The sequence below is a fragment of the Suncus etruscus genome, chromosome 15 (assembly GCF_024139225.1).
Source record: "Suncus etruscus isolate mSunEtr1 chromosome 15, mSunEtr1.pri.cur, whole genome shotgun sequence".
Classification (NCBI taxonomy): Eukaryota; Metazoa; Chordata; class Mammalia; order Eulipotyphla; family Soricidae; genus Suncus; species Suncus etruscus.
The window spans coordinates 31801367-31824441 of NC_064862.1; the positions used below are offsets into that span (position 1 = coordinate 31801367).

General features: G+C 49.6%; 1 protein-coding gene and 1 non-coding gene across 2 annotated transcripts; both read left to right on the forward strand.

Annotated features, from left to right (window-relative positions):
• The first annotated feature begins 7375 nt into the window (after window positions 1–7375).
• On the forward strand, window positions 7376–22229 carry LHFPL7 (LHFPL tetraspan subfamily member 7). Its single transcript, XM_049788871.1, has 5 exons — window positions 7376–7470; window positions 9978–10065; window positions 16891–17121; window positions 19441–19579; window positions 21843–22229. The coding sequence occupies exons 3-5, from the start codon at window positions 16918–16920 to the stop codon at window positions 22103–22105; spliced, it is 606 nt and encodes a 201-aa protein (XP_049644828.1). The 5' UTR covers window positions 7376–7470; window positions 9978–10065; window positions 16891–16917; the 3' UTR covers window positions 22106–22229.
• LOC126031700 (U1 spliceosomal RNA) lies at window positions 13537–13705 on the forward strand. Its single transcript, XR_007503533.1, has one exon. It is a non-coding gene; the product is annotated as a U1 spliceosomal RNA (small nuclear RNA).
• Window positions 22230–23075: the final 846 nt, after the last annotated feature.

Genomic DNA, 23075 nt, shown 5'->3' on the forward strand with positions numbered 1-23075 from the left:
ACGGACTTCGGTTCGGTTCCCCTGAGTCTCATATGGTCCCCTGAGCCAGGAGCGATTTCTCAGCATATAGGCAAGAGTAACCCCTGAGCATGACAGGGTGTGACCCAAAAGAACAAAAAATAAATAAAATAAAAAAGAGAAGAAAATGAGAAAAGGGGAGTAAGGAGGTGGGGTGGACCACATTTTCATGTGTGTCATTGTGTCATCTTTAATATTTTTTTGTTATTTGGTTTTAAGGTCACACAGAGCAGTGCCTGGTGGGTATCCCCACAAGATGCTAGGGACCACACCTGTGTCTCCAGCATGCTGACCCATCTCCACAGTCCTCCTTTTGTCATCCTCAATGATTGGAGTGTCCTCTGAATGTCACCACACTCATAAAACTATGTGTTACTTCTGACTCAGTGATGTAAATATCAAAGGTCAGAACTTGAGGTCAAACTTTATATATCATTTTTTTTGGCTGTGGGGCCACACCCAGCAGAGCTCATATTTTATATATTTATAGGGCTTGGGGCCACACCTATCGGTGCTAAGGGGTTACTCCTGGCTCTGCACTCAGAAATTACTCCTGGCAAGCTCAGGGGACTCTATGAGATGCCAGAAATCAAACCCAGGCCAGCCATGTGTAAAGCAAATGCCTTACCTATTGTGCTATTGTTCCGGCCCCTAAAATTTATCTTCTTACTAGGGCATTTCAAAGGTCCTTAAATTGAACAGCATTGCAAAAATGCATATGACTGTGAAAGGCTTGTAAAAAAAAAAAAGAATTAAAAAAAAATGCAGTGGCCAGTCCTTCCCAGCAATCTGTCCCTTTGCCTTTCCTGCCCACTTGAGTATACCAGAGAGCAGCAAATTCACTCCTGTGGATAAGGAATCTTAAATCAAACTCGTCTAAGAGGCTCAGGCAAACAGCTATCACAATGGAGAGGGGAAAGTATGTACTGGCTCCCTGTAAAACTCAGGGGTGTGTGTAGGTAAGAGATAGTACAACAGGGAGGGCACTTGCCTTGCAAATGGCCAACCTGGGTTCAATCCACGACACCCCCCATATGTTCCCCAAGCCTGCCAGGACTGACTCCTGAGAGCAGAACCAGGAGTAAGCCCTAAGCACTGCTCAGTGTGACACAACAACCAAAACAGTAATAATAATAATAACTATGTATGTGTACTTCTGGCAGTAGGCAGGACCTCTCAAAGTCCCACTTTCCCAAACCACAACAAGGGCTCTCGCAAAGTAGCCATTTCCTGGATTTGTTGGGAAGAAACAGGAAGGAAAGAGTTCAGTCTGGAGCCAGTCAAAGATCTGGGGTTTAGAGCTTTGTTCTCTCCAACCCACCCATTATACCATAGAAGGATCTGGGCCTGGCTGAGGACTGCACAGATGTGGGGCAGGGCCAGGACATGAGCGCCCAGCTGGACAGGGACACCCCCCCCATTCCTGCAGGCGGCCAGGCAGTGGTTGAGGGGTGCAGAGGGAACTTACGACAGATATGGTCTCACTAACTGAGCACACCCTGGATTCCAGGTATACCGGTGAGTACGCAATTCTTCAGAGGGGCAACAGTGGTTCTGTCTATGCTGCTATGTCTGCCTCAAATGTCCCTTCTACTGGGTCTGGGCTCCCCAACACATATACTCACTCCCTGTTGGAAACAGCACTGCTGGCCTGAAATGAGACAGACCATGCTTCCCCACTACGGAAGGTCATATCATGACAGACTGCATCTGCCACTTTCCATGCCATGGCTTTCACTCAGTCACCTTGGGAGAGCCGTATCATATCATGAACCCATTTTAAAAATGAAGAAGCTGAGTCTCTAAACAAGTTCCATTCGCAAGGTCCTGTGAGGAAGGAGCAGAGTGTGGGCCCATCCCTCCCTGTTAAGTCTTCCTGTCTAGCTCATTCTCCTCCTGAAAGCCTTCCTGGGTTTAGCCCCTGTTATACTGTGACTGTGGCTTCTCTGCTCAACCACCTTAACTCTCAACATAACCACACTGCAAGTGAGTAGCAAGTTCAAATCCCAGCTGTGCCATGGATGGTCAAGTCCTGAATCTGTGAGATGGAGATGGAGAGCCCCAGCCCCCTCACATAAGAAGGAGGTAAAGGTTATTTCCTATGAAGTTAGGGATCCAGAGTGATAGTACAGAGGAGGAGGCATTTGCCTTGCTTGTGGCCTACCCAGGTTTAATCCCCAGCACTTCAAAAGGTCCCCCGAAGCCTACAGGAGTAATTCCTGAGCCCAGGGCCAGTAGTAAACCATGAGCACCAAAGGGTCTGGCCCCCAAAACAAACAAAAATAATCAAACAGAAGGGGTGGCTGAGTTGAATGAAATCCTAATACTTGGGTATCTGGCAGGGACTAGAAGGATCCCTTTTCCAGATAAACAGTTATGCCTGGAGGATGGGTCTCATGGTCTGAATGACCCCAACACTGACCAGTGACTCTGATGGGAGTCCAACCCTCCCACGGGCCCATGGACTGCACTAGCAAGTTCCCCAAACATGCCACCCCTCCGCCTCTATCACTCAGAAATATAGTAATGTTCCCCTTACCCCACCTTGAAATAAAGCCCCCTTCTGGAAAATGAAGAGCTCTAACCCAGGCAGCATCTCCTGCTCCCCACTGAGGTCTTTCTCTCTTCTCCCCATTCCCCACACCATCCTCTTCCCACACCAGAGCAAGGCCAGGTCTCTCATCCCTCCCCCAACCAGTCCCTTCTAGAGTTTCCCTATTTTCAGGAAGGTTTTAACCCTTCAGGCGGTACCCTATAGCTCACTTCCAGAGTAGGTCCTCAAATACCTGTTGAATGAAGGTTTGCATGGTTCAAATACATACCCTCTGGGGAATTTACTAACCCCATCCCCGAAGTACTCTGGTGATGGCGAGAAGAGAGAACTACTGGGGCCAGAGAGTGGGTCCTGCACCCTCCCTGCTAATGTCAGCCTTGAATTAAATCCCCAAGGGCCTCCAAGAGAGGCAGAGCACAAACATCCACCTCAGAAACTGGGGTGAGGGCTGCACCCCAATGTCAAAAATCAGCTTGAGGCATGATGAGCACAATTGCTCCTTCGCTGGCACACAATGCCAGGAAGACAAGCACTGGCAGTACAGGGGCACGGTCTTCCTAGTGTTTGCCTCATAGTAGGTGCTCCAGGAAAACACACACACACACACACACACACACACACACACACACACACACACACACACACACACAAACTGATGGGACGATGGAGTTCAAGTCGCCAGCTGAGACATGTTCTGGGACACTGAATTCTGCGCTTTCCTCTCTCAGAACTGCTCCCTGGTCCAGCATGGATTTGCCAAATCCTTCCAAAGACAGCACCAGAACTTCAAGTCCAAGACCAATTCCAGGACGCTAACTAGCTAGCTCCAGAAGTGTTATAGGTGAGCGCAAGCTAGTCCAGGAGCCTCTGGGCCCAGAGGGGAGAAGCCAGGTTACTGATTAGCCAACCCAAAGCTTCTCTCAGCAAGGGGCCTGGAGGGGCAATTAACCCATTTAGAAGAAAGCCCTAGTTAAATATCCCTTTAATCCTGCAGTTAGAAAACTCAGCAAGTTGCATTTCTTCTAGAGTCTTCTTTAGGACACTGCAGGGCTTGGACACAGGGGAGCAGCCCACCAGGCAGCCCCTACCTGGTTCAGACCCAGAACATCTTACTGTGGCTGCAGCTGGGAGGTTGGAAACCCCTCACCCCACATCCCCTCTGCGCCCAGAGGGTTCGGGACACAAAGAAGCGGTGGAGAGAGAGAGAGAGAAAGGCTCGTGCTGGGTGCAACAGGTAGAGAGCCCTTTCCCGTCCAAGGTAATGGCTGCTGCGGGCTAGAGAAAGTTGGGGCCACCCCAGCGGTCACACACCCCGTTCCAGAGCACAGAGAGCAGGTTCCAGGGTGCCGCGCCCGGGCATGTGCGTGCCAGGAGGGTGTGGAAAGGTCAAGCTCCAGGGTGCGGGATCCCTGCATGAGAAGCTCTGGTTGCTGCTTGCTAGTTGGAGGGTGGGGGGCACCAGCAGGCCTGGGAAGAAGCCGGATGAAGGGGAGGGGCACAGAACCTCAAGCCCCAGGGGTACTGGTCCCCCTGGCTTGGTGGTGCACAGGCCGGCAGGTAGGGAGGCTGCAACCCAAGCCTCTGCGTGGCATCCGGGATGTCGCCTCCCTCTGCACCCAGAGTCCACCTCTGGGGCCTTGCAAACCTGCACCGACATCCAGGACAGGGGGGATACCCAGATTTGCAGTCATTCCCCCCAGCTCCTGGTCACTCAGATTTCCTCCTGGCACCCCTCTGCAAAGGATGCATGGGATCCATTACGCCCGCAGCCCCCACCCCCATCTCTGGCCACCGTTGAACCCGGGCACCCCAATCTCCTCCTGGGATCTTAGTCTCAAATCTGCAGCCTGCAGGCAGGCAAGGGATCCCCGAGGCGGGGCGGGAGGGGGGGGAATCTTCCCCCCGAGGATCCACTTCCCAACTCTCAGAAGCAACCCGAATTCCTCGGCTTCCCCAGGCAGAACGTCCCCCGGCCTCTCCCAAAAGCCGCCCGCGCCCCAAAAGCAGCCGCAGGGTCCCCGCCTCTTCCCGGTTCAACTTTGGTCAACTTTTCTGCCGGGGGCCTGGGCGCAGCAGAACTTGGGGGGCGTTCGCTCGCTTGCAGCTTCCCCGCGAGTCCCTTGGCTTTGGGGGGACGATCGGGGGGTCGCACGGCTAGCCCCCCCCCACCCCCTGCGGCCTCCGTGCAACCTACCTTGAAGCTGCCGCCGCAGCCGCCGCCGCCGCCGCCGCCACCTGCCCGCCGGCCCCGGCACCTGCGCGAGTGGCCCGCGGCTTGGCGCAGCCTAGCCTGCTGGGGGCGGGGCCTCGGGCGGGGACGCGCCCCCGTCGCCATGGGAACCCCGGCCGGGCCGCCCGCGTCTGCGCGCTGGAGCTCAGGGCGGAGCGCAGCTTGCCAGCCCCGCCCACCCCGCAGCGCTCTAGCCCTTGGCTTGGCTGGCGTGCCCGGGTTATGGGGATGGATGGTGGGCGGGTCAGAGGTCAACGCCGGGGTCGTTCTGGGACTCCCTCCATCCCCCAGGACGAAAGCCACCCGGCTCACTCAGGACCCCGCTTCCCTGCTAAATCTGAGAACTTCACACGCCCCAGAAATCCTGAACGGTGCCCGGAATGGCTTGCCCTTGCAATCCACCCCATGGATTTTTTTCCCCGAAGTACTGGCACTCCCTAGCGGAATTCAGGGGGTACTGCAGCAGGCTGGCTGTTGGCAAGGTCAGTCTGGCCAGACCCAGGGTGTGTGCGGAACACAACGGTGGTTCGAATCCCAGCATCCCATATGGTTCCCTGAGCCTGCCAGGAGTGATTTCGGAGCTCAGAGCCAGGAGGAACCCTTGAGCGCTGCCCTAAACCACCCCCCCAGAAAAGAAAAGTTTTTTTAACCATTTTTTGTGCAAAGGCACACTTTTTCATTAGAAAATGTTCATTAGAAATTTTTATTAGAGGGCCCGGAGAGATAGCACAGTGGCGTTTGCCTTGCAAGCAGCCGATCCAGGACCAAAGGTGGTTGGTTCGAATCCCGGTGTCCCAGATGGTCCCCTGTGCCTGCCAGGAGCTATTTCTGAGCAGAGAGCCAGGAGTAACCCCTGAGCAACGCCGGGTGTGGCCCAAAAACCAAAAAAAAAAAAAAAAAAGAAAGAAAGAAAAAGAAATTTTCATTAGAAAATGTTAACAGGGGCGGGCGAGGTGGCGCTAGAGGTAAGGTGTCTGCCTTGCAAGCACTAGCTAAGGAAGGACCTCGGTTCGATCCCCCGGTGTCCCATATGGTTTCCTTAAGCCAGGGGAGATTTCTGAGCGCTTAGCCAGGAGTAACCCCTGAGCATCAAATAGGTGTGGCCCGAAAAGATAAAAAAAAAAGAAAATGTTAACAAATGGAGCCAGAAAGATAGCATGGAGGTAAGGCTTCTCTGCCTTGCATGCAGAAGGTCGATGGTTTGAATCCTGGCATCCCATATGGTCCCCGAGCCTGCTGGGGGCAATTTCTTAGCATAGAGCCAGGAGTGACCCCTGAGCGCTGCCGGGTGTGGCCCAAAATCCAAAAAATTAAAAAGAAAATGTTAACAAAAAATTCTACTCGGTGCCTATATTGACTGTATATAAAGTCATTCTCTTGAATAGAACCGAAGTGAACACAAAGAAATTATTGTATAATGACTTTATTATGAAAGAATCAAGTGATTGGTCTATTTGTGAGCTGAAGCTGCATGTGAGGGATGAAATTGGAATTTTTCCCCCATGGTATACCAGACAATATTTCACGGCACAGTGGTTGGAAAACGCTGCATTAGAAGACTGTTACTACCAGGCTCTAGAGAAGGGCAGGGATTTTTTTAATTTTTATTTAATTTTATTTGACATTAAGATTTTGTTTGTTTGTTTTGGTTTTGGGGACACACCTGGCAGCTATCAGGGGTTACTCCTGGCTCTCTTTTTATAGAAGGCTTTTGGACAAGTGGAAAGAGTCGTAGGAAGTGGGTCCCTGGGCATCAAAGTGCCTATTTAACTGCCCTTTGTGGCACCTATTCTGCTGGGCACGCTGCCCACGCTGCTGAATGAGCTGGTGGACATTGGCCTTGTGGTGCCTAGGGTCTAGCCAAGCTGTGCCATCTCTAGCACGCAGCAAAGGAGTGTGAGCACCACTACAGCATGCAACCCCCTGACCTTGTAAAAACATAACAAGGATGAAATAAAGAGAAAGGGAGTAGGATAAATGTTAGGCTAAATGCAGACCTGCAGCTGACAGTGTGCCACATGCTGCCTCTCTTTTCTGACCTTGCAGGAACCTCCTGCCTCTCTGGACAAATCCTGATTAACCGACTTGCAGGGAAATGCAAGTGATGTTTAACTATTATGGGTCTCTCAGCTTTCCAGCCAGTTTAGACATTCAGCTTGCCCCCTTCCTCCCTACCTGCATCCAAAGCCTGAAAAAGAAGAAAAAAATCTATCTCCTGCCACTCCTAGTCTCTATAGAGATCCCAAACCCATGCGTATTCCAGTCCTGACCAGCATCCACAGAACTTTTCACCCCTAAGGTCTCGCAGCCCAGGTTCAATGTCAGCTTTTCTGCACGCTCCGGAGGTGCAAAACTACAATTCCCAGAAGGCACCTGGAAAAAAAAGGCGGGGCTTCCTGTTTAGCCTCCTGCATTCCAGCATTCTTCCTCCTAGGCAGCCAGTGCATACCTAGAGATTATTCCCCTTGAGCTCCCTTGAGGTATCAGGTTACACATTGTTTTCAAAGTCCACATCTCACGCTCCTAGGCCTGACTTTTCTTTCCCCTGAGAACTAGCGGTAGTGACACCCAGAGACATCCCAGAACCCATTCTGTGTCATCTTTTGCCTCCTCCTCTTCTTCCTCCTCTTCCAGAAAGTCTGCCCTGATTCAGCACTGTTAGAATCTGGTAAGTTTGTCCCAGAGGACTTTCCTGCCATGATGGACTTGTCCCGTATTTGCACGGTTCAACATTAACCACAGATGACTTTCCAGGAGAAGGAATACAGCCAATATGATATTTTTTTTTTATCTGAACTGACTTTTTTAATTTTATTTAGTTTACTTTTTGCTTTTGTGTTTTATTAGAGGGACTGAAATTTAAAACTCGCCCATTTGAATTAATGTAAATCAAAATAGCCATATGTTGCTCTGAATACTTTCTTTGAGCAGTATAGCTTTGGATCCCACACTTTTGTTGGCAAACACCCTGTTCATGCTTTTTTGTTTTTTGTTTGTTTTTGTTTGTTTTGTTTTGAAGTACCCCCAGCCAAGTTCAGAGGTTATTCCTGAAGCTGCACTCAGGAATCACTCCTGACAGTGCTTGGGGGACCATATAAGTGAGGTGCAGGTGCTGAACTCAGGTTGACCATATGCAAGGCAAGAACCCTAATTGCTGTACTATTTTTCCCATCCCTGTAGAGTTGTTTTCATTGGTGCATTTTCCCCCCCATGTAATTTTACACCTACCTGGAGTTCCATCACTCAAGGCACCTCTGAAGAAGTCTCTGGAACGTCCTCTACTGCAGCGGTTCCTGACAATCCCTCATTAGTCACAGTCGGACATAACTGAGCCTCCCCTATGGGTTGTTACCTGGACCTCAGAGCAGCCTCAAAGGAACCAATCCCACCCACAGAGCCACAGCTGAGTCTGGAAGAGGAGACACTAGAGGTCCCTCATCTCCTGCCAAGGGTCCAGCCAAGTTGGCCTGGGTGGCAGCTAGGATGCTGGGAGACTGAATTGCAGCTCAGGTGGGGTCACTGCAGGTGGAACTGACCAGTGGAGGCAGTGGTAGAGCTGCAGGGGAGGCAGCAGGTCAGGCTGGGTCCCATTCAGGGCCACTTTGGGTTAGATGTATTATGAAGCTGAGAGAGAGAGAGAGAGAGAGAGAGAGAGAGAGAGAGAGAGAGAGAGAGAGAGAGAGAGAGAGAGAGAGAGAGAGAGAGAGAGAGAATCAACAGTAGAGCTGGGATTCACATCTGTCCCAGGGGCTTTTCCAAAACCTTTCAATAGATAGTGGCCAAAGGGGGAAATGAGACAATGCCCCATGGAACTAGTGCAAAAGGCAAAGGTAACTATCTAATGCAATACCCTATTTTATTCTGGCGAAAATGAGACTCAGAGAAGCAGAGATGTCCTAGCCAAGGGCACACTGAGTGACCTTTCCCCTCTAGAGCAGCACAGCTGAGACTGAATACACATCAGAGGCTTCTTAGATATCCCTCCTTCCACCACACCTAGCATGTGCTTGTCTGTCTTGAGCCTGCCCAGCATCAACCCCTTTCTTCTGCAAGCAACCTCAATATCCCTCACCTCCTAGGACCTGCCCTTCCCCTATGTCTAGTCTGCAGAGTTCCAGTGGGACAAGTCTCATGACATCCTACCCTGTGCCCAATCTCCAAGCCTCACCCCCAATCCTAGATCAGAGGATCTAAGTCTGGCCCATGAGAGCATCCCTTTGCCTTGGGCACAATCACTGGGTCCTGTGGTATGACCAGGTTTGTGGGTACAAAGAAGAATTTCCTTTCCTCTGGGGTGCTAAGTCTGAAGAAGTTTTTCCAAAAGCCAGCATTGTGAGAGGATGTGTCTGAGAGTGAAACCAGTCCAGCAGAAAACAGAATAGGGGGGCAAGGGTGCTTGCTCACCTGGGCTAAGACAGCACCATAGAATGTTCAGGGATGTGAACCACTGTAGTTTTTTTTACTCAAGACAATTTGGGGGGAGGGGTTTGGGCCACATCCGGTGGTGCTCAGGGGCCACTCCTTGCTCTGTGCTCAGAAATCGCCTCCTGGCAGACTCCGGGGACCATATGGGATGCCGGGATTTGAACCGGTGTCCATCCTGTGTTGGCCGCATGCAAGGCAAATGCCCTACCGCTGTGCTATCCCTTTGGCTCCTACTCAAGACAGTTTAAACTGTATTTCCATCACCTAGATCAAAAGTGGAGACTGGCACTTGCTCTGAATCATTTATCATGTTGGATGCTGAAGATGAAACTTTTTTAAGACCAAGTGCCCAGTTTTTAGAAAGTCACAGCCTGCAGGGAAGGTTCTTAGGTTCCAAAAGAACACAAAAGTCTGTTCCTTGGACTAGAATTACCCAGGGCAGGTGGCTGGAAGGCGAAGAGTGGCAAGAATGTGCCCTCCTGGTGTTTAATTGCAGGCCAGTTAATCCCTATTCAGACCTTCTTCCCCTAGGAAACCTCATATCCTCACCTCATCCTGAGTTGGGCTGGTTTTGCCCTCTTTGTTCAGCCCATCCAAGATCCCAGAGTAAAAGGCTGGGCTGGAGAGCTGAGCACATGTGCGCACGGGCGCGCGCGCGCGCGCACACACACACACACACACACACACACACACACACACGCTTATCACGCACCTGGGTTTTGCTTGCCAACCTGACCGTCTCCTTCACAGGGACGCTGAAGGCCCAGGAGGTCACAGACTTGCAAGTAAAACCAGAGCCTTTGCAGAGGGATCCTGGAGGGGCCGGTGCTGAAGTGTGGTGAGTCTGTGAAGGGAGGCATTTTTGAAGGCCAGGAGCAAAAATGAGGACAGTGTCCTTCGTGTCCAGGGAGGGCCCCAGGACTCCAGAAGGCCCTGAAAACACTTACAGTAATGTGTGTGTGTACAGGTATATGCACACACACAATTCTATATAAGGTTCAAAACTGTATGCTGAATACTGCATTTTCAGAGGAGACTTCCCAGTCTATATTGAGGTATCCAATTGGGCTGCTACAACTATGCACCTCTAGTGCTCCCCCATGGCAGGAAAGCTGAGGGCCCTCTCTGGGGTGTCTTTGCCCGAGGCACTAATTCTATTTCTGGGGCTCCACCCTCTTGATCTCCTGACCTTCCACAAAGCCCTGGGTCCAAATGCCTTCCCCCCCCCCCAAAAGGACATGATGGGGGAATTAGGGTTTCACAGTATGGGTGGAAGCTAATATTCCATTGCAGTAGGGAAACTGAAACTCAGAGCAACTGATTTTTTTTTTTTTGGTTTGGGGGCCACACCCGGCAGCGCTCAGGGGTTAGGGTTACTCCTGGCTATCTACTCAGAACTAGCTCCTGGCAGGCATGGGGGACCATATGGGACACTGGGATTCGAACCAACCACGTTAGGTCCTGGATCGGCTGCTTGCAAGGCAAACACCGCTGTGCTATCTCTCTGGCCCCAGAGCAACTGATTTATCTGAGCTTACACCACCCTCACTGTGCGTTGCCATGGAGAAACTAAAACTCAATGCCATTTAGTAATTTGAGCTCACCACACTCAGTTCATTGCAGTGAGGAAACTGAGGCTCGGAGCCTTTTGTTCATCTGAGCTCACACCACACTCACAGTCCAATACAATGAGGCTCAGTCACTCATTTGTCCCAGTTCATAGAGGCAATTTGACGTGAAGCCTGGAACAAAACAAGGAATCTGGCTCAGCTGGTGGTGCAGTGGGTGGGGGATGAGACAGGGGTACCAGCCCACATCCTTTCTATCCCCATGGCCTCTAATCAGGCTTCTCAGCTGGGCACTGCAGGCCCCTGGCCTGACTCAGGTGCCCCCAACCTACCCTGCTTATGCTCACCCAGCCTATCCAGGCTTTCTCTTCTTAGTGGTCAGCACAGATGCTCGGATCAGACTTCGTTGTCTCTAAATCACGCTGACAGATACCTGCTGCCCCCAGCCCATCAGTGACCTTAAACTGTTCTGTGGCAGGCAATTCTGCCCTCCCTGAGGACTCGAGTCCTGGAGGCATCCTCTCGAGTCCTGGAGGCATCCTGGCCTCTGCCTGGACTGTCCCACTTCCTGCCCGACTTCCCACCACTTTAGATTCCACTCCCAGCTCTTCCCGTCAAGCCTGGTAGATGCTCCATGAATGACCAGGGAAATGGCAGATGGATCCTGTGGTTCTATTCCGGAGGCTCATCTGTCCTGTTTATAAACCCTAAGCTTCTGGGAGGCATGATGGATGCTTTGTCTACCACTCTGAACACTGTAAGGTCACACATGAAAGTGGAATGAAGGGACAATCAACCCTTCAGTGGGCAGGTCCAGGGAAGCAGGTCCTGGCAAGTGAGGGACAGGGCTGTGGGGACAAGCCACCCAACTTATGGCCTCTGGTCTCCAGGGCCCTTCATGCTTCTGGGATGTAGCTGTGGGATTTAACAAAGCATTGACCCTGGGCTCTGCAGGGTGCTTGGCATTTTGAGGGGTTTGTTTTCATGAGATTGTTACTGTTTTTTAAGGGGGGGTTGATTTTTTTGTTTGTTTTTTTGGGGGGCCACACCTGGGTGAAGTTCAGGGTTTACTTATGAGTCTGCATTTAGGGATTATTCCTGAAAGGCTTGAGGGACCATATGTGCTGTTGAGAATTAAATGCAGGTTAGTTGTATGCAAGGTTAGAGCCCTAACTGCTCTATCATCATTCTAGCCCTCACTTTTTATTTATTTATTGGTTTTGGGGGCACACCCAGTGGCACTCAGGGATTATTCCTGGCTCTGTGCTCAGAAGTTACTACTGGCAGGCTCAAAGAGATCATATGGGATGCTGAGGATCCAACCTGGGTCGGCTGCATACAAGATAAATGTCCTTACCCAGTGTGCTATTGCTCTGCCCCCAACTTTTGTTTTGTTTTGTTTTGGGGTTACACCCAGCAGTGCTCAGGGGTTCCTCCTGGCTCCACCCTCAGAAATCACTCCTAGCAGGCTCGGGGGACCATATGGGATGCCGGGATTCGAACCACTGACCTTCTGCATGAAAGGCAAACACCTTACCTCATGCTATCTCTCCGACCCCTATTTATTTTATTTTATTTTTTGTTTTTCGGGTCACACCCGTTTGATGCTCAAGGGTTACTCCTGGCTAAGCACTCAGAATTCGCCCCTGGCTTGGGGGGACCATATGGGACGCCAGGGATCGAACCGAGGTCCTTCCTTGGCTAGCGCTTGCAAGGCAGACACCTTACCTCTAGCGCCACCTCGCTGGCCCCTATTTATTATTATAACTCTCACCACTCTTCCACCATTGTTGGGGTGACCAGTGGTCACACACACATGACTGTAGAGCTACACATTTTTAGCTATGGTGCCGCTATGCTTTGCACACACCTTGTCAATTAATGCACACAGGTGTCAATTGTTTGTTGTTGGTTTTTTTTTTTTTTTTTTTTTATATTGGGTGAAGAGTGTTAATACAGTGGGAAGTATGGATGGGAACGAGGGATGAGGGGGTATTTGGATTTCCAAAGGGGGGAAAGGGGAAGGTATATGGTAGGGGTAGGAAGGGAGAAACGAGAAAATACATTGGAAAGGAAGGGAAAAGAGGAAAGAAAAAAAAAGTAGAGAGAAGAGTGGAGAAGAAATGATAAAAAGAGAAAGTAGTGAGAAGAGAGGAGAGAATAGCAAGGGAATGTGAGTTTGCTTGAGTGTGTTCGATGAGTGTAGTCTGTAGTTTAAGTCCGTATGTCACGGGTACTGCTTCGGTGGTCTGACTGGCCACGTGCTTCGATTCCTAAAAGAAGGTATAACCTTGAAAAAAAGTGTATGTTAAAGAGTTTTCTCGGGACCATCTCGTAGTGCCAGCTAGGAATGGTATCTCGTGTGGTATCCCGAGCTGCCATCTTGGTTTATCCACCCTTTGTATCCAAGGATGTCTGTGGACAGAAAAGCTGAGAGGTTATTTTAAATATAGTAAGATAAGGCATTAAAACATGATGTTATGGGATGATTCCATTGGAATCAGTGATTTCCAGTGGTATTCTTTACCTGTGATCCTGATTACGATCTCCAAGGGATTATTGTGGGCCTTTGTCGTAGAAGGCTGATTACATACCTGTTCTCCCTATGCTGTTATTTCTGGTGCTGCTGTTTTCTTTGTGGTATAGTGCGGTCAAGAGTTTGCGTTGTCCCTTTTTTCATGTATTTTGGGCTCTGCACTCAAGTATTTTTGTTTTTATTTTGGTTTAAGAACCACATCTGAATACTTACCTGGCAGGGGAGATACCATGATCATGAAGGTGGTTTTCCCAGGGTGAGGCTTATCCATTCCATTGCACTCTGGATGTGCTAACCCCTGCGATTTCCCCAAATGTGGGAAACTCAACTGCATAATTTGTGGTAGTGGAGGACTGTGTTCGCACTCTCCCCTAAAAAAAAAAAAAAAAAAAGAACCACATCTGTACTTAGGGCTTACTCCTGGGTCTGCACCAGAAATTTCTCCTGGCAGTGCTCAAGGGATCATATGGGGTGCTGGTGATGGAATCCGGGTAAGCTGCTTGCAAGACAGGGAAGGCCCTACCTGCTGTACTACTACTCCAGCCCAGAAGTGGCAGTTGTGATGTTTGCTAGGGGATGCTCAGAACATTCTGGATTAAGCCTGGCCCATGAATGATCCTGGGGATTTGAACTCATGGTCATGTGCTTATAAGGCAGCAGGTGCTCTAACTCACAGGCTGATGGCTGATATTCAAACTCACCCTTTCTCCCGCCTTGCACTTAGGACCCACGTTCCAAGTCAGGGGCCCAAACTCTGAGTTTGGGTTATCACCTGCTTCCTGAGCCTTTATTTCTGTCTGCTGCAATAGGGGAACAAGTCAGACAGAACCCATCCTCCAGGCCATGAGCCTCTGCCAGTGTTTATGGCCTTGGGGTGTGCCTTGAGCTTTCAAGAAGCACCAATAACCGTTCAGTGCTGAGTTGCTGGGGAGACACTGCCTGGACCCTTTCAAATTTCCTTTCCGGGGTCCCAGTGAATTGGAGCCTGGCGGATGTGGTTTCGGGTTCTAAAGCCTTATTGAGCTGGTGCTGTGATTTTTTCCCAGGTGACACTGAGCACATTATCTGGAGAACAAAACTCCTTTCAAGGTCACAAACACCCAGAGAGACCCCAGGGCTGCCAGAGAGAGGCAAATCCCAAGCTAGTCAGTTCAGGGCTCCCCCACCTTCCTGTTACCATGACCTCCCCCTTTGGAGAACTGCCAGCGGCAAAGGGGAGGCTGAATTGGGTGCAGAACAGAAATACACCACCGTCCCCACGTCCCCACCGGCCGGACTGCAGTGCTGGCTGTCAGCCAGGGAGTTTCTCAAATCCTGGGAATTCACAGTCCAGGCGGCCCAACTTAGCCTCCCTGCCCTGCCCACTACATCGCTGGCCTCCGTCCCCTGGAACTGCACTGCAAGCCGCACCCCATTCCCTCACCAGTGAGGCAACCTTCCCAAGGTCACGGTGCTTGGAAGGGAAAGCTGGAGGTCTTGAGACCACAATGCCTAGGCTAGTGACTAAGTCCCTATCCCCTGCTTCACAGATGGACAGATGGGGGTCCTTAGCAAAAAAAAAAAAAAGAGTGGGAAAGTGGGAGAGGACCTGGCACCCTCTAAGCACCTTTAAAGTGCTGGTAGCTTCGATGTCTGGAGTGAAACCCAAGGTTGGACAGCAATAGCTGGAAGTTGGCTTTGCCCTGTGCTGGGCTGGCCACTCAGCTGGTTTGTTTGTTTTGTTGTTTTTTTTTGGGGGGGGGGAGGTCACACCCAGCTTCGCTCAGGGGTTACTCCTGGTTCTATGCTCAGAAATTGCTCCTGGCAGGCTCGGGGGACCATATGGGATGCCGGGATTCGAACCACCGTCCTTCTGCATGCAAAGCAAATGCCCTACCTCCATGCTATCTCTCTGTCCCCTCACTCAGCTGTTTTTAACCTGGGGTGACCCCTAGCAGAATCAGTCCTTTTATCTATCAGTGACTGTGATCATGCTGGTTTTTAGCAAGACTGCTTCCTACCTCCCTCAAATGTCTCCATCAGCAGCCAGTCCCTGTTATCACTGTAATAAGAGGGTTTAGGTGTGAGGAGTGGGGTTGAACCACCCCACTCCTGGGTGGTGCTCAGAGTTGACTCCTGGCCTGCACTCAGGGGTCACTCAGCAGTGATTGTGACTGTGTCCAGAGGGCTCTAGGGGGTGCCAGGTATAGAACCTGGGTTAGCTGCATGTGAGGCAAACACATCACGCATCACTGCTGAATGTCGGACACTAGCAGTGGGGGGGGGGAGGTTTAAGGCAGAGAAAAGCCCAGAGTCCCCTGAATTGTGCTCTTTGATGTAAGAAGCAAGACTGGGGGACAACTGGGAGACAAGAAACATAGCACTCTTCCAAACACAAGCATGGCTTGTACTTTCAAGGTGACTCCTTGGCCACCTCAGTGATCCCCACAGACTTTCTCAGACTCTGAGGGACTTACATTCTTCACTAGGAAACTCTGGAGTCATGATTCTCTAGAGACTCCTGAAGTGCCAGTCCATGCCTCTTTCTGTTTGGAGGGGGGTGGGATTTGAGGGGGTTGTCTGTCCCTGCCTTTTGGGGAGAGAGAGGACTCTCAGTGTGGGATTGCCAAACTGGAGGGATCGAAGCAAGCTCTCACCTCCCCTTCTCTCACCGCCTTTTCCCTCCCCCTGAGATCTTGGTCCATTCTCTGCTCTCCACCCAGCACTTGGTTTGTGAAGGAAGCAAGGAAACAAATGAGCGAATGAAAGAGGCGTGGGAGGGAGCACATGGCCCAACAGCAGTGCTCTAAGGTCTGCGGAAGTACTAGTCATTCCAGAATTGGGAGTTTCTTTAAAGTTAATTTTTTGGGGGGTTTTGGGTCACAACCAGCAGCGCTTAGGGGTTACTCCTGGCTCTATGCTCAGAAATCACTCCTGGCAGGCTGAGGGGACCATATGGGATGTCGGGATTTGAACCACCAACCTTCAGCATGCATGCTATCTCTCCAGCCCCTAAAGTTAATTTTTTACATTTTTTGTTTATTTGTTTTGGGGCTACTCCTGCAGTACTCAGGGCTTACTCCTGGCTCTGTGCTCAGGAATTACTTCTGGTGAAGCTATAGGGACCATATGGGGTCACTCCTAGTGGGGATCAAGAACCATATGTGGTGGCAGGGATCAAACCCAGACCATCTTCATGCAAGGTAAGTGCCTTCCCTGCTGTATTATCTCTTCAGCCCAACTTTCTTCTTTGAAGGTGTGGGTTGGGGAGGCATACCCAGCAGTGCTCAGGGCTTAATTCCTGGCTCTGTGCTCAGGAATAACTCCTGGAGGTGCTTGGGGGATCACATGGGATTCTGGGGATCCAGTCAGGGTCAGCTGTGTGCACCCTACCCTCTGGACTATCTCTCTGGACTAGAGAGTTGGGGATTTCTATGTCCAGAACTTGTTAGCAAGCACCAGTGATGATTAGCTACTGTGGCATCTCGTGAGCTGTTGTTGACATGGGATCTGTACCCAGGACCAGTCCCCACCCCCCATAGTTGGCCTAACAGCTTTCTTTCTCTCCTTGCCTTTGCAGTCTCCATCGCTGAGGGCATCTGTTACCATGACGATGGGCAGTGTGTGGGCAGCCCTGGGCCTGTCCTTGACTTGCATCTCGGGCCTCAGCCTCGTCTCCCCGGTCTGGTTCCAGACGCCCACCTTCTCCTTTGGCATCCTGACCTACTGCTCCTGGTCTCCAGGTGATGGCTGGAACCATACGTGCGGGACCTTCTGGTCCCTGGAGGAGATTCCTGACTTTGCCTGGAAGGTGAGGTCTGGGGTTCTTCCATTCCCCCCACCCCGTGGTGGGAAAGGGAGTGTCCAGTTCAACCCACCAGGGCAGAATAGTAAGGACCCTTTCCTACTGCTCTGGGTGTTCTTGGGCCTGGAAACCTGCCAGTTGTATTGAATTGAGGACCACAATTTCTTTTTTTTCTTTTTTCTTTTTTTTTTTTTTTTAATGGTTTTTCGGTCACATCTGGCATACTCAGGGGACCATATGGGACGCTGGGATTCGAACCAATGACCTTCTGCATGAAAGGCAAACGTCTTACCTCCATGCTATCTCTCCGGCCCCAAGGACCACAATTTCTAAACACAAAAGCCCTTCAGAGCCACTTACGTATTTCCTTCCTTGGTTTCTGGCTGAGATTTTCTCCCAGCTATCTGAATCTGAACCAACCAGAAATGATTCCACAGGCAGCTACCCAACCCACTTTACCTCGTTGTACAAATTAAGCCGCGGTGGCCCTTCTTGAGAGTGTGGCACTGCCCCCTGCTGGGAGAGTCTGCATCCCCACTGGCCTGTGGGGATCCTCAAAGGCATCTCCCACCATTCTGCAGTCCAGAACATGCACGGCTAACCTGGCCTTTCGGAAAGCATCCTGGCTGAAAATCCCAGCTTAGCTGCTGAAAGTCTCTATTTCGATGCACTGACCCAAATGAGGACAAAGGGACTTCTAGGCCTGTGCCCTGAGGAAGATCACAGTCTTCTAGAAAGGGACCTACACAGGGCTATGGGTGGTCTGCTGTGCATCCAAAATTCAGTCAAGCCTGCAATTGGTGGCTGTAACTTTAGATCATTTTTTTTCTTTTTCTTTATTTCTTTTTATTTTAGTGGTAGTGGTTCTTTTTTAGGGGAAAAGGAAGTATTTCTGGCTCTGTGCTCCGGAGTGTTCTGGCAATGCTCAGGGACAAACCATCTGTGGTGCTAGAGACTCAAACCAGGGTCACGGCTGCCCACACAACCACATGCTCACCTCCTGTACCATCTCTCTGCACTGGAGATCTCCATCTTATTTTATTTTTTATTTAATTTATTTATTTATTTTTTGGTTTTTGGTTTTTGGGTCACACCCAGCAGCGCTCAGGGGTTACTCCTGTCTCTATGCTCAGAAATCGCTCCTGGCAGGCTCGGTGGACCATATGGGATGCCGGGATTTGAACCACCATCCTTCTGCATGCAAGGCAAATGCTCTACACCTCCATGCTATCCCTCCAGCCCCAGAGATCTCTCCATCTTAATCTTCTCTCTCTCTCTCTCTCTCTCTCTCTCTCTCTCTCTCTCTCTCTCTCTCTCTCTCTCTCTCTCTCTCCCCCTCCCTCTCCCTCTCTCTCTTTTATTTTTGAAGTCATATCCAGCAGTGCTCATGAAATACTCCTGGCTCTGCACTCAAAAAGTACTTTTGGCAGGCTTGGGTGAATGTGGGATGCTGGGAATCAAATCGAGTTGGCCATGTGCAAGGCAAAGCCCTACCCACTGAGCTATCACTCTGGCCCCTTAATTAAGTCTCTTCCACTTGTTTAGCTTGTGCCCTGAGACCCATGACTCTAGTCCTTGCACATCCTTTGTTTGCATGTAAAGGGGATTAGAGTAGCACAGATCTCATGGGGTTCCCTGCATCCAGTTGCTGGTCAAGAAACAATGTCCCCCCCCCACCTCACCCCACCTCACACTGTTTGTGGCAAGTTTTCTACCATGTACTAGACCTCTTAACCCTAGAGACTCTATTGCCTTTGGGTATTATAACCAGAATATAAAAGGAGGTAAAGTGATATGTATGAAACCTTCAGGAACAATATTGCAAATCACAGTGTCTAAAAGGAAGGGGGGAATATCTGCCACAAAGGCTGGCAGGGAAGAGGACAGAGCAAGGGGGAGGGCAGGAGGGAAGCTGGGACATTGGTGGTAGGAAGTATGCACTGGTTAAGGTGTTGGACACTGTAAGACTGAAACTCAGCCATGAACAACTTTGTATCTGTGTATCTCAGGGTGATTCATTGAAAATAATTATTTGGGGCCAGAGATAGCACAGCGATGTTTGCCTTGCAAGCAGCCCATCCAGGACCTAAGGTGGTTGGTTTGAATCCTGGCATCCCACATGGTCTCCCATGCCTGCCAGGAGCTATTTCTGAGCAGATAGCCAGGAGTAACCCCTGAGCATAGCCAGATGTGGCCCAAAAACAAAAATAGAAAAGAAAATAATTATTTAAAGAAAATAAAGCTTTTAGAAATTTTAGGGGGAAAAAGGCAATGTAACACCCATCCACTCCAGTCTAGCCAACACCCCTCCTCCCCTTCCCACAGGTGTCAGCTGCCAGCCTCCTAGGAGGTTGGCTCCTGTTGGCCTTCAATGCACTTCTCCTCCTGTCCTGGGCCCTAGCCCCCAAAGGGCTGTGTCCAAGGAGGGGCAGTGGCCTGACGCCAGGGATGCAGGCAGCTGCAGGTAAATCAAATGTTGCATAACAAGCACTTCAGACATGTTTGTAGAGGTAATGAAAAAGTGTACCTGGGGGGCTGGAGAGAGCATGGAGGTGGGGCATTTGCCTTACATGCAGAAGAATGGTGGGTCAAATCCCGGCATTCCATATGGTCCCGTGAGCCTGCCAGGTGCGATTTCTTAGCGTAGAGCCAGAAGTAATTCCTGAGCACTACCAGGTGTGACCCAAAAATCAAAACCAAAAAAAAAGAAAGAAAGAATGAAAGAAAGAAAAAAAGAAAACGAAAAAGTGTACCTGGGAACAGGGAGAACTCTCAGTCATTATTCCTAAGATTAGACATCCTTCCTGGTTCATTAGCAAGTCAGAAATATGAGGGTGGCACCCTCACATCCCCTTTTCCTGCCCTTCCCTCTTCCCAAGAACCTGTCCCCCCACCCCTTTTTTCCTCTCTCTTCTAAGTGCTTTGCTTCATCTTTTATGGGGCAGTTGAGCAGGTGCCCAGAGGTGCCCAGCTGAGGGCAGAAAGAGGCTGAAATCTAACCTGTGCCCACTTGCTAAACTGGGAAACTTGAAGGTGACAGTTGTTCCTAGGGATGCTTTTTGCTAGTTCACACCTGGGCTTCACATGATCAGCCCATGGCTTGGTCACAATCCTCCCACAATGAATTCTTTGTCTCTCACCTGTCAGAGGAATAACCACCTCCTGGGCCTCCCTGTCATCAACCTTAGCCCCTAGAATCTACCTGTTACACTCTAGTCAAACAGGTCCTGAGAAAGCCGAAATCAGATCATAAATCGGATTATGCCACTCAGACTGGCTTGTTCATTCTCCTGTGACTTCCTGTTACACTCAGGAGACTCTACAGACCCTACTGCATCGAATGATACTCTGCCTGTCCAAGCTTCCAGTCTCTCACTGAACTCCTCTCCCACCTTCCCGGCCAGTTCATGTTCTCTAGTCTCCCCTTGCCTTGTTTTCTGCAGCTCATTTCACCAGGTTCTCACAACCTGCCTGGAATTCTCTTGGCTTAGATCTTCCCATCTCAATCTTCTTCCCCTCACTTTGCTTGATATTTTCTCACTCACCTGAAATATCTGATGTGCTTGCTTATTTTGTGCACCTTTCTGCACCAGCTTTCTACCTGGTAAAGGTCACGTGTCGTGATCTCTCCTGCACCTAGCACAGGGCTTCACACATTAACAGATGGTTGCTAAGTTTGTTGGAACCATGTAGTAAGATATAATCTTGTCTTCGGCTCATGCAGTGTATAGCGGGGCTTGGGGGCCAGACAGGTCAATGGATATTTGTATGGTTAGGGATGAGCACAATCTCAAGAAAAAGTTCCAGGAAATACCTGGCCCAGTGGGTGGAAGAAAATAAGGAAGACTTCCTTGAGAAGATACCAAATCGGCTGAGTAGTGTACTCAGACATGTCTTTGCTCTCATGATGCTGATGTTCTCATGGAGAGACATGGGAGGATGAGAAGGAATTAGTGAAATATAAAAGGGTATTTCAGGTAAAGGAAACATTAGGAGTATATAAATAGCCAAGGTACCTTCAGGGAACTGCTAGTAGACTAGTGTCAGAGATGAGCAGTCAGGAGACTGAAAATCATCTGATTATCTTGCATTGAGTGCATTGGAATTGATGTGTCTGATTTTCCTTTATGGGCTGGTAAATAAATGAGTCAGAAGCTAGGATGATGGGTGGCTGTATACATTTATGGATGGATGGATGTGATTAGATTGGTTGGTGGCCAGGCAGAGGCCAGGCCACTAAATGAAAGAATTAATATGCTGTGGATGAGTGAATGGGGAGGTGGAAAGAGAAATGAAGAGAATAAGTGGATTGGTTGAATGGATGGTTGAGTAGTTTGATGTGTAGATGGGCAGATGGTTGAAAGGGTAGTTGAGCAATAACTGGATAAACAGTTATTGAATAAACAGTGAATGGATGGATGAATGGATAGATAAATGATTGAGTGAATGGTTGGATTGATGGATAGATGGTTGGACGGATGAATACTTGGTTGGTTAGATGGATGGGTGAATATTTGGTTGATTGGATGGATGAATGGATGGATGGATGGATGGATGGATGGATGGATGGATGGATGGATGGATGGATGGATGGATAAGGGGTTGGGTGGGTAGATATGTGGATGTGAGTGGATGGATGGACAGATGAGTGGGTGGATGATTTAGTCCTAGGGTGGAAGACTCAAGTCCCTATACTGACTTGCTGGTTTCTTTCCTGCTATCTCTAGCCACTGCCAACATTGTGGGCCTTCTGATTTTCCCTATCAGCTTGGCATCTTCATTTTCCAAGGAAGCTTGTGGAGACTCTTCCATATACTGTAGTGGGCAATGCCAGCTGGGCTGGGGATATGTGACTGCCATCCTCAATGCAGTCCTGGCCAGCCTTCTCTCCATGATTTGGAGGCCTCGTGAAACCATGGACCAGAAGAGGGCCATTCTCTATTCGAGTGACATAGAGAGGATTATCCTGGTGCCAGAAATGATCAAATAAACCCACACTAGAGTTGCATAATCACCACATGGCCAGGTTCAAATGCCACTTCTGATGCTCCCTTGCAATGTGACCTCAGATGAGCCACTTCACCTTTCTAGACCTCAGTGTATTCTTCAGTAAAAAAGGTATGCATTTGTGCAGTAATGCCTACCTCACTGGGTTGCAGTGGAAACTAATGTGAATTGTTCTTTCAATAAAGCCATTAGCACAATGTTAGGCACATCATGGTCTATGAACTTTATTAAATATTCTCTCGAATGAAATCTGTTAATGAAAAATAATGTAAATTATCTCTCAATAAACTGATGAAGTGCCTAGATCCATTCTGAGTCCATTGTTGTCACTTGAACATGACACTTTTGAGTGTTCATAAGCATATTAGGAAATTTGTTTTTGTCTTTGTTTTTTTCTTTTTGTTTTTTTTTTTTTTTTTTTTTGGTTTTTGGGTCACACCTGTCAGTGCTCAGGGGTTACTCCTGGCTCTAGGCTCAGAAATCGCCCCTGGTGGGCACAGGGGACCATATGGGATGTCGGGATTCGAACCACCGTCCTTCTACATGAAAGGCAAACGCCTTACCTCCATGCTATCTCTCCGGCCCCTGAAACTTGTTTTTTTTTTTTTTAACTTTACTTTTTTATTGTTTGATTTATTGTTTTTGTGCCACACCAGCAGTGCTCAGGGGCTACTCTTGGTTCTTCACTCAGAAATTGTCCCTGGCAGTCTGGGGGACCATATGGAATGCTTGGAATTGAACTGGGTCTCTCCAGGGTCAGCTACATGCAAGGCAAATGCCCTACAGCTATCTCTCCAGCCCTCATATTAGGAATTTTTTTTTTTTGATTTTTGGGTCACATACAGCAGCTTTCAGGAGTTACTCCTGGCTCTACACTCAGGAATTGATTGCTTCTGGCAGGCTCAGGGGACCATATGGAGTACCGTGATTTGAACCACCGACCTTCTGCAGGC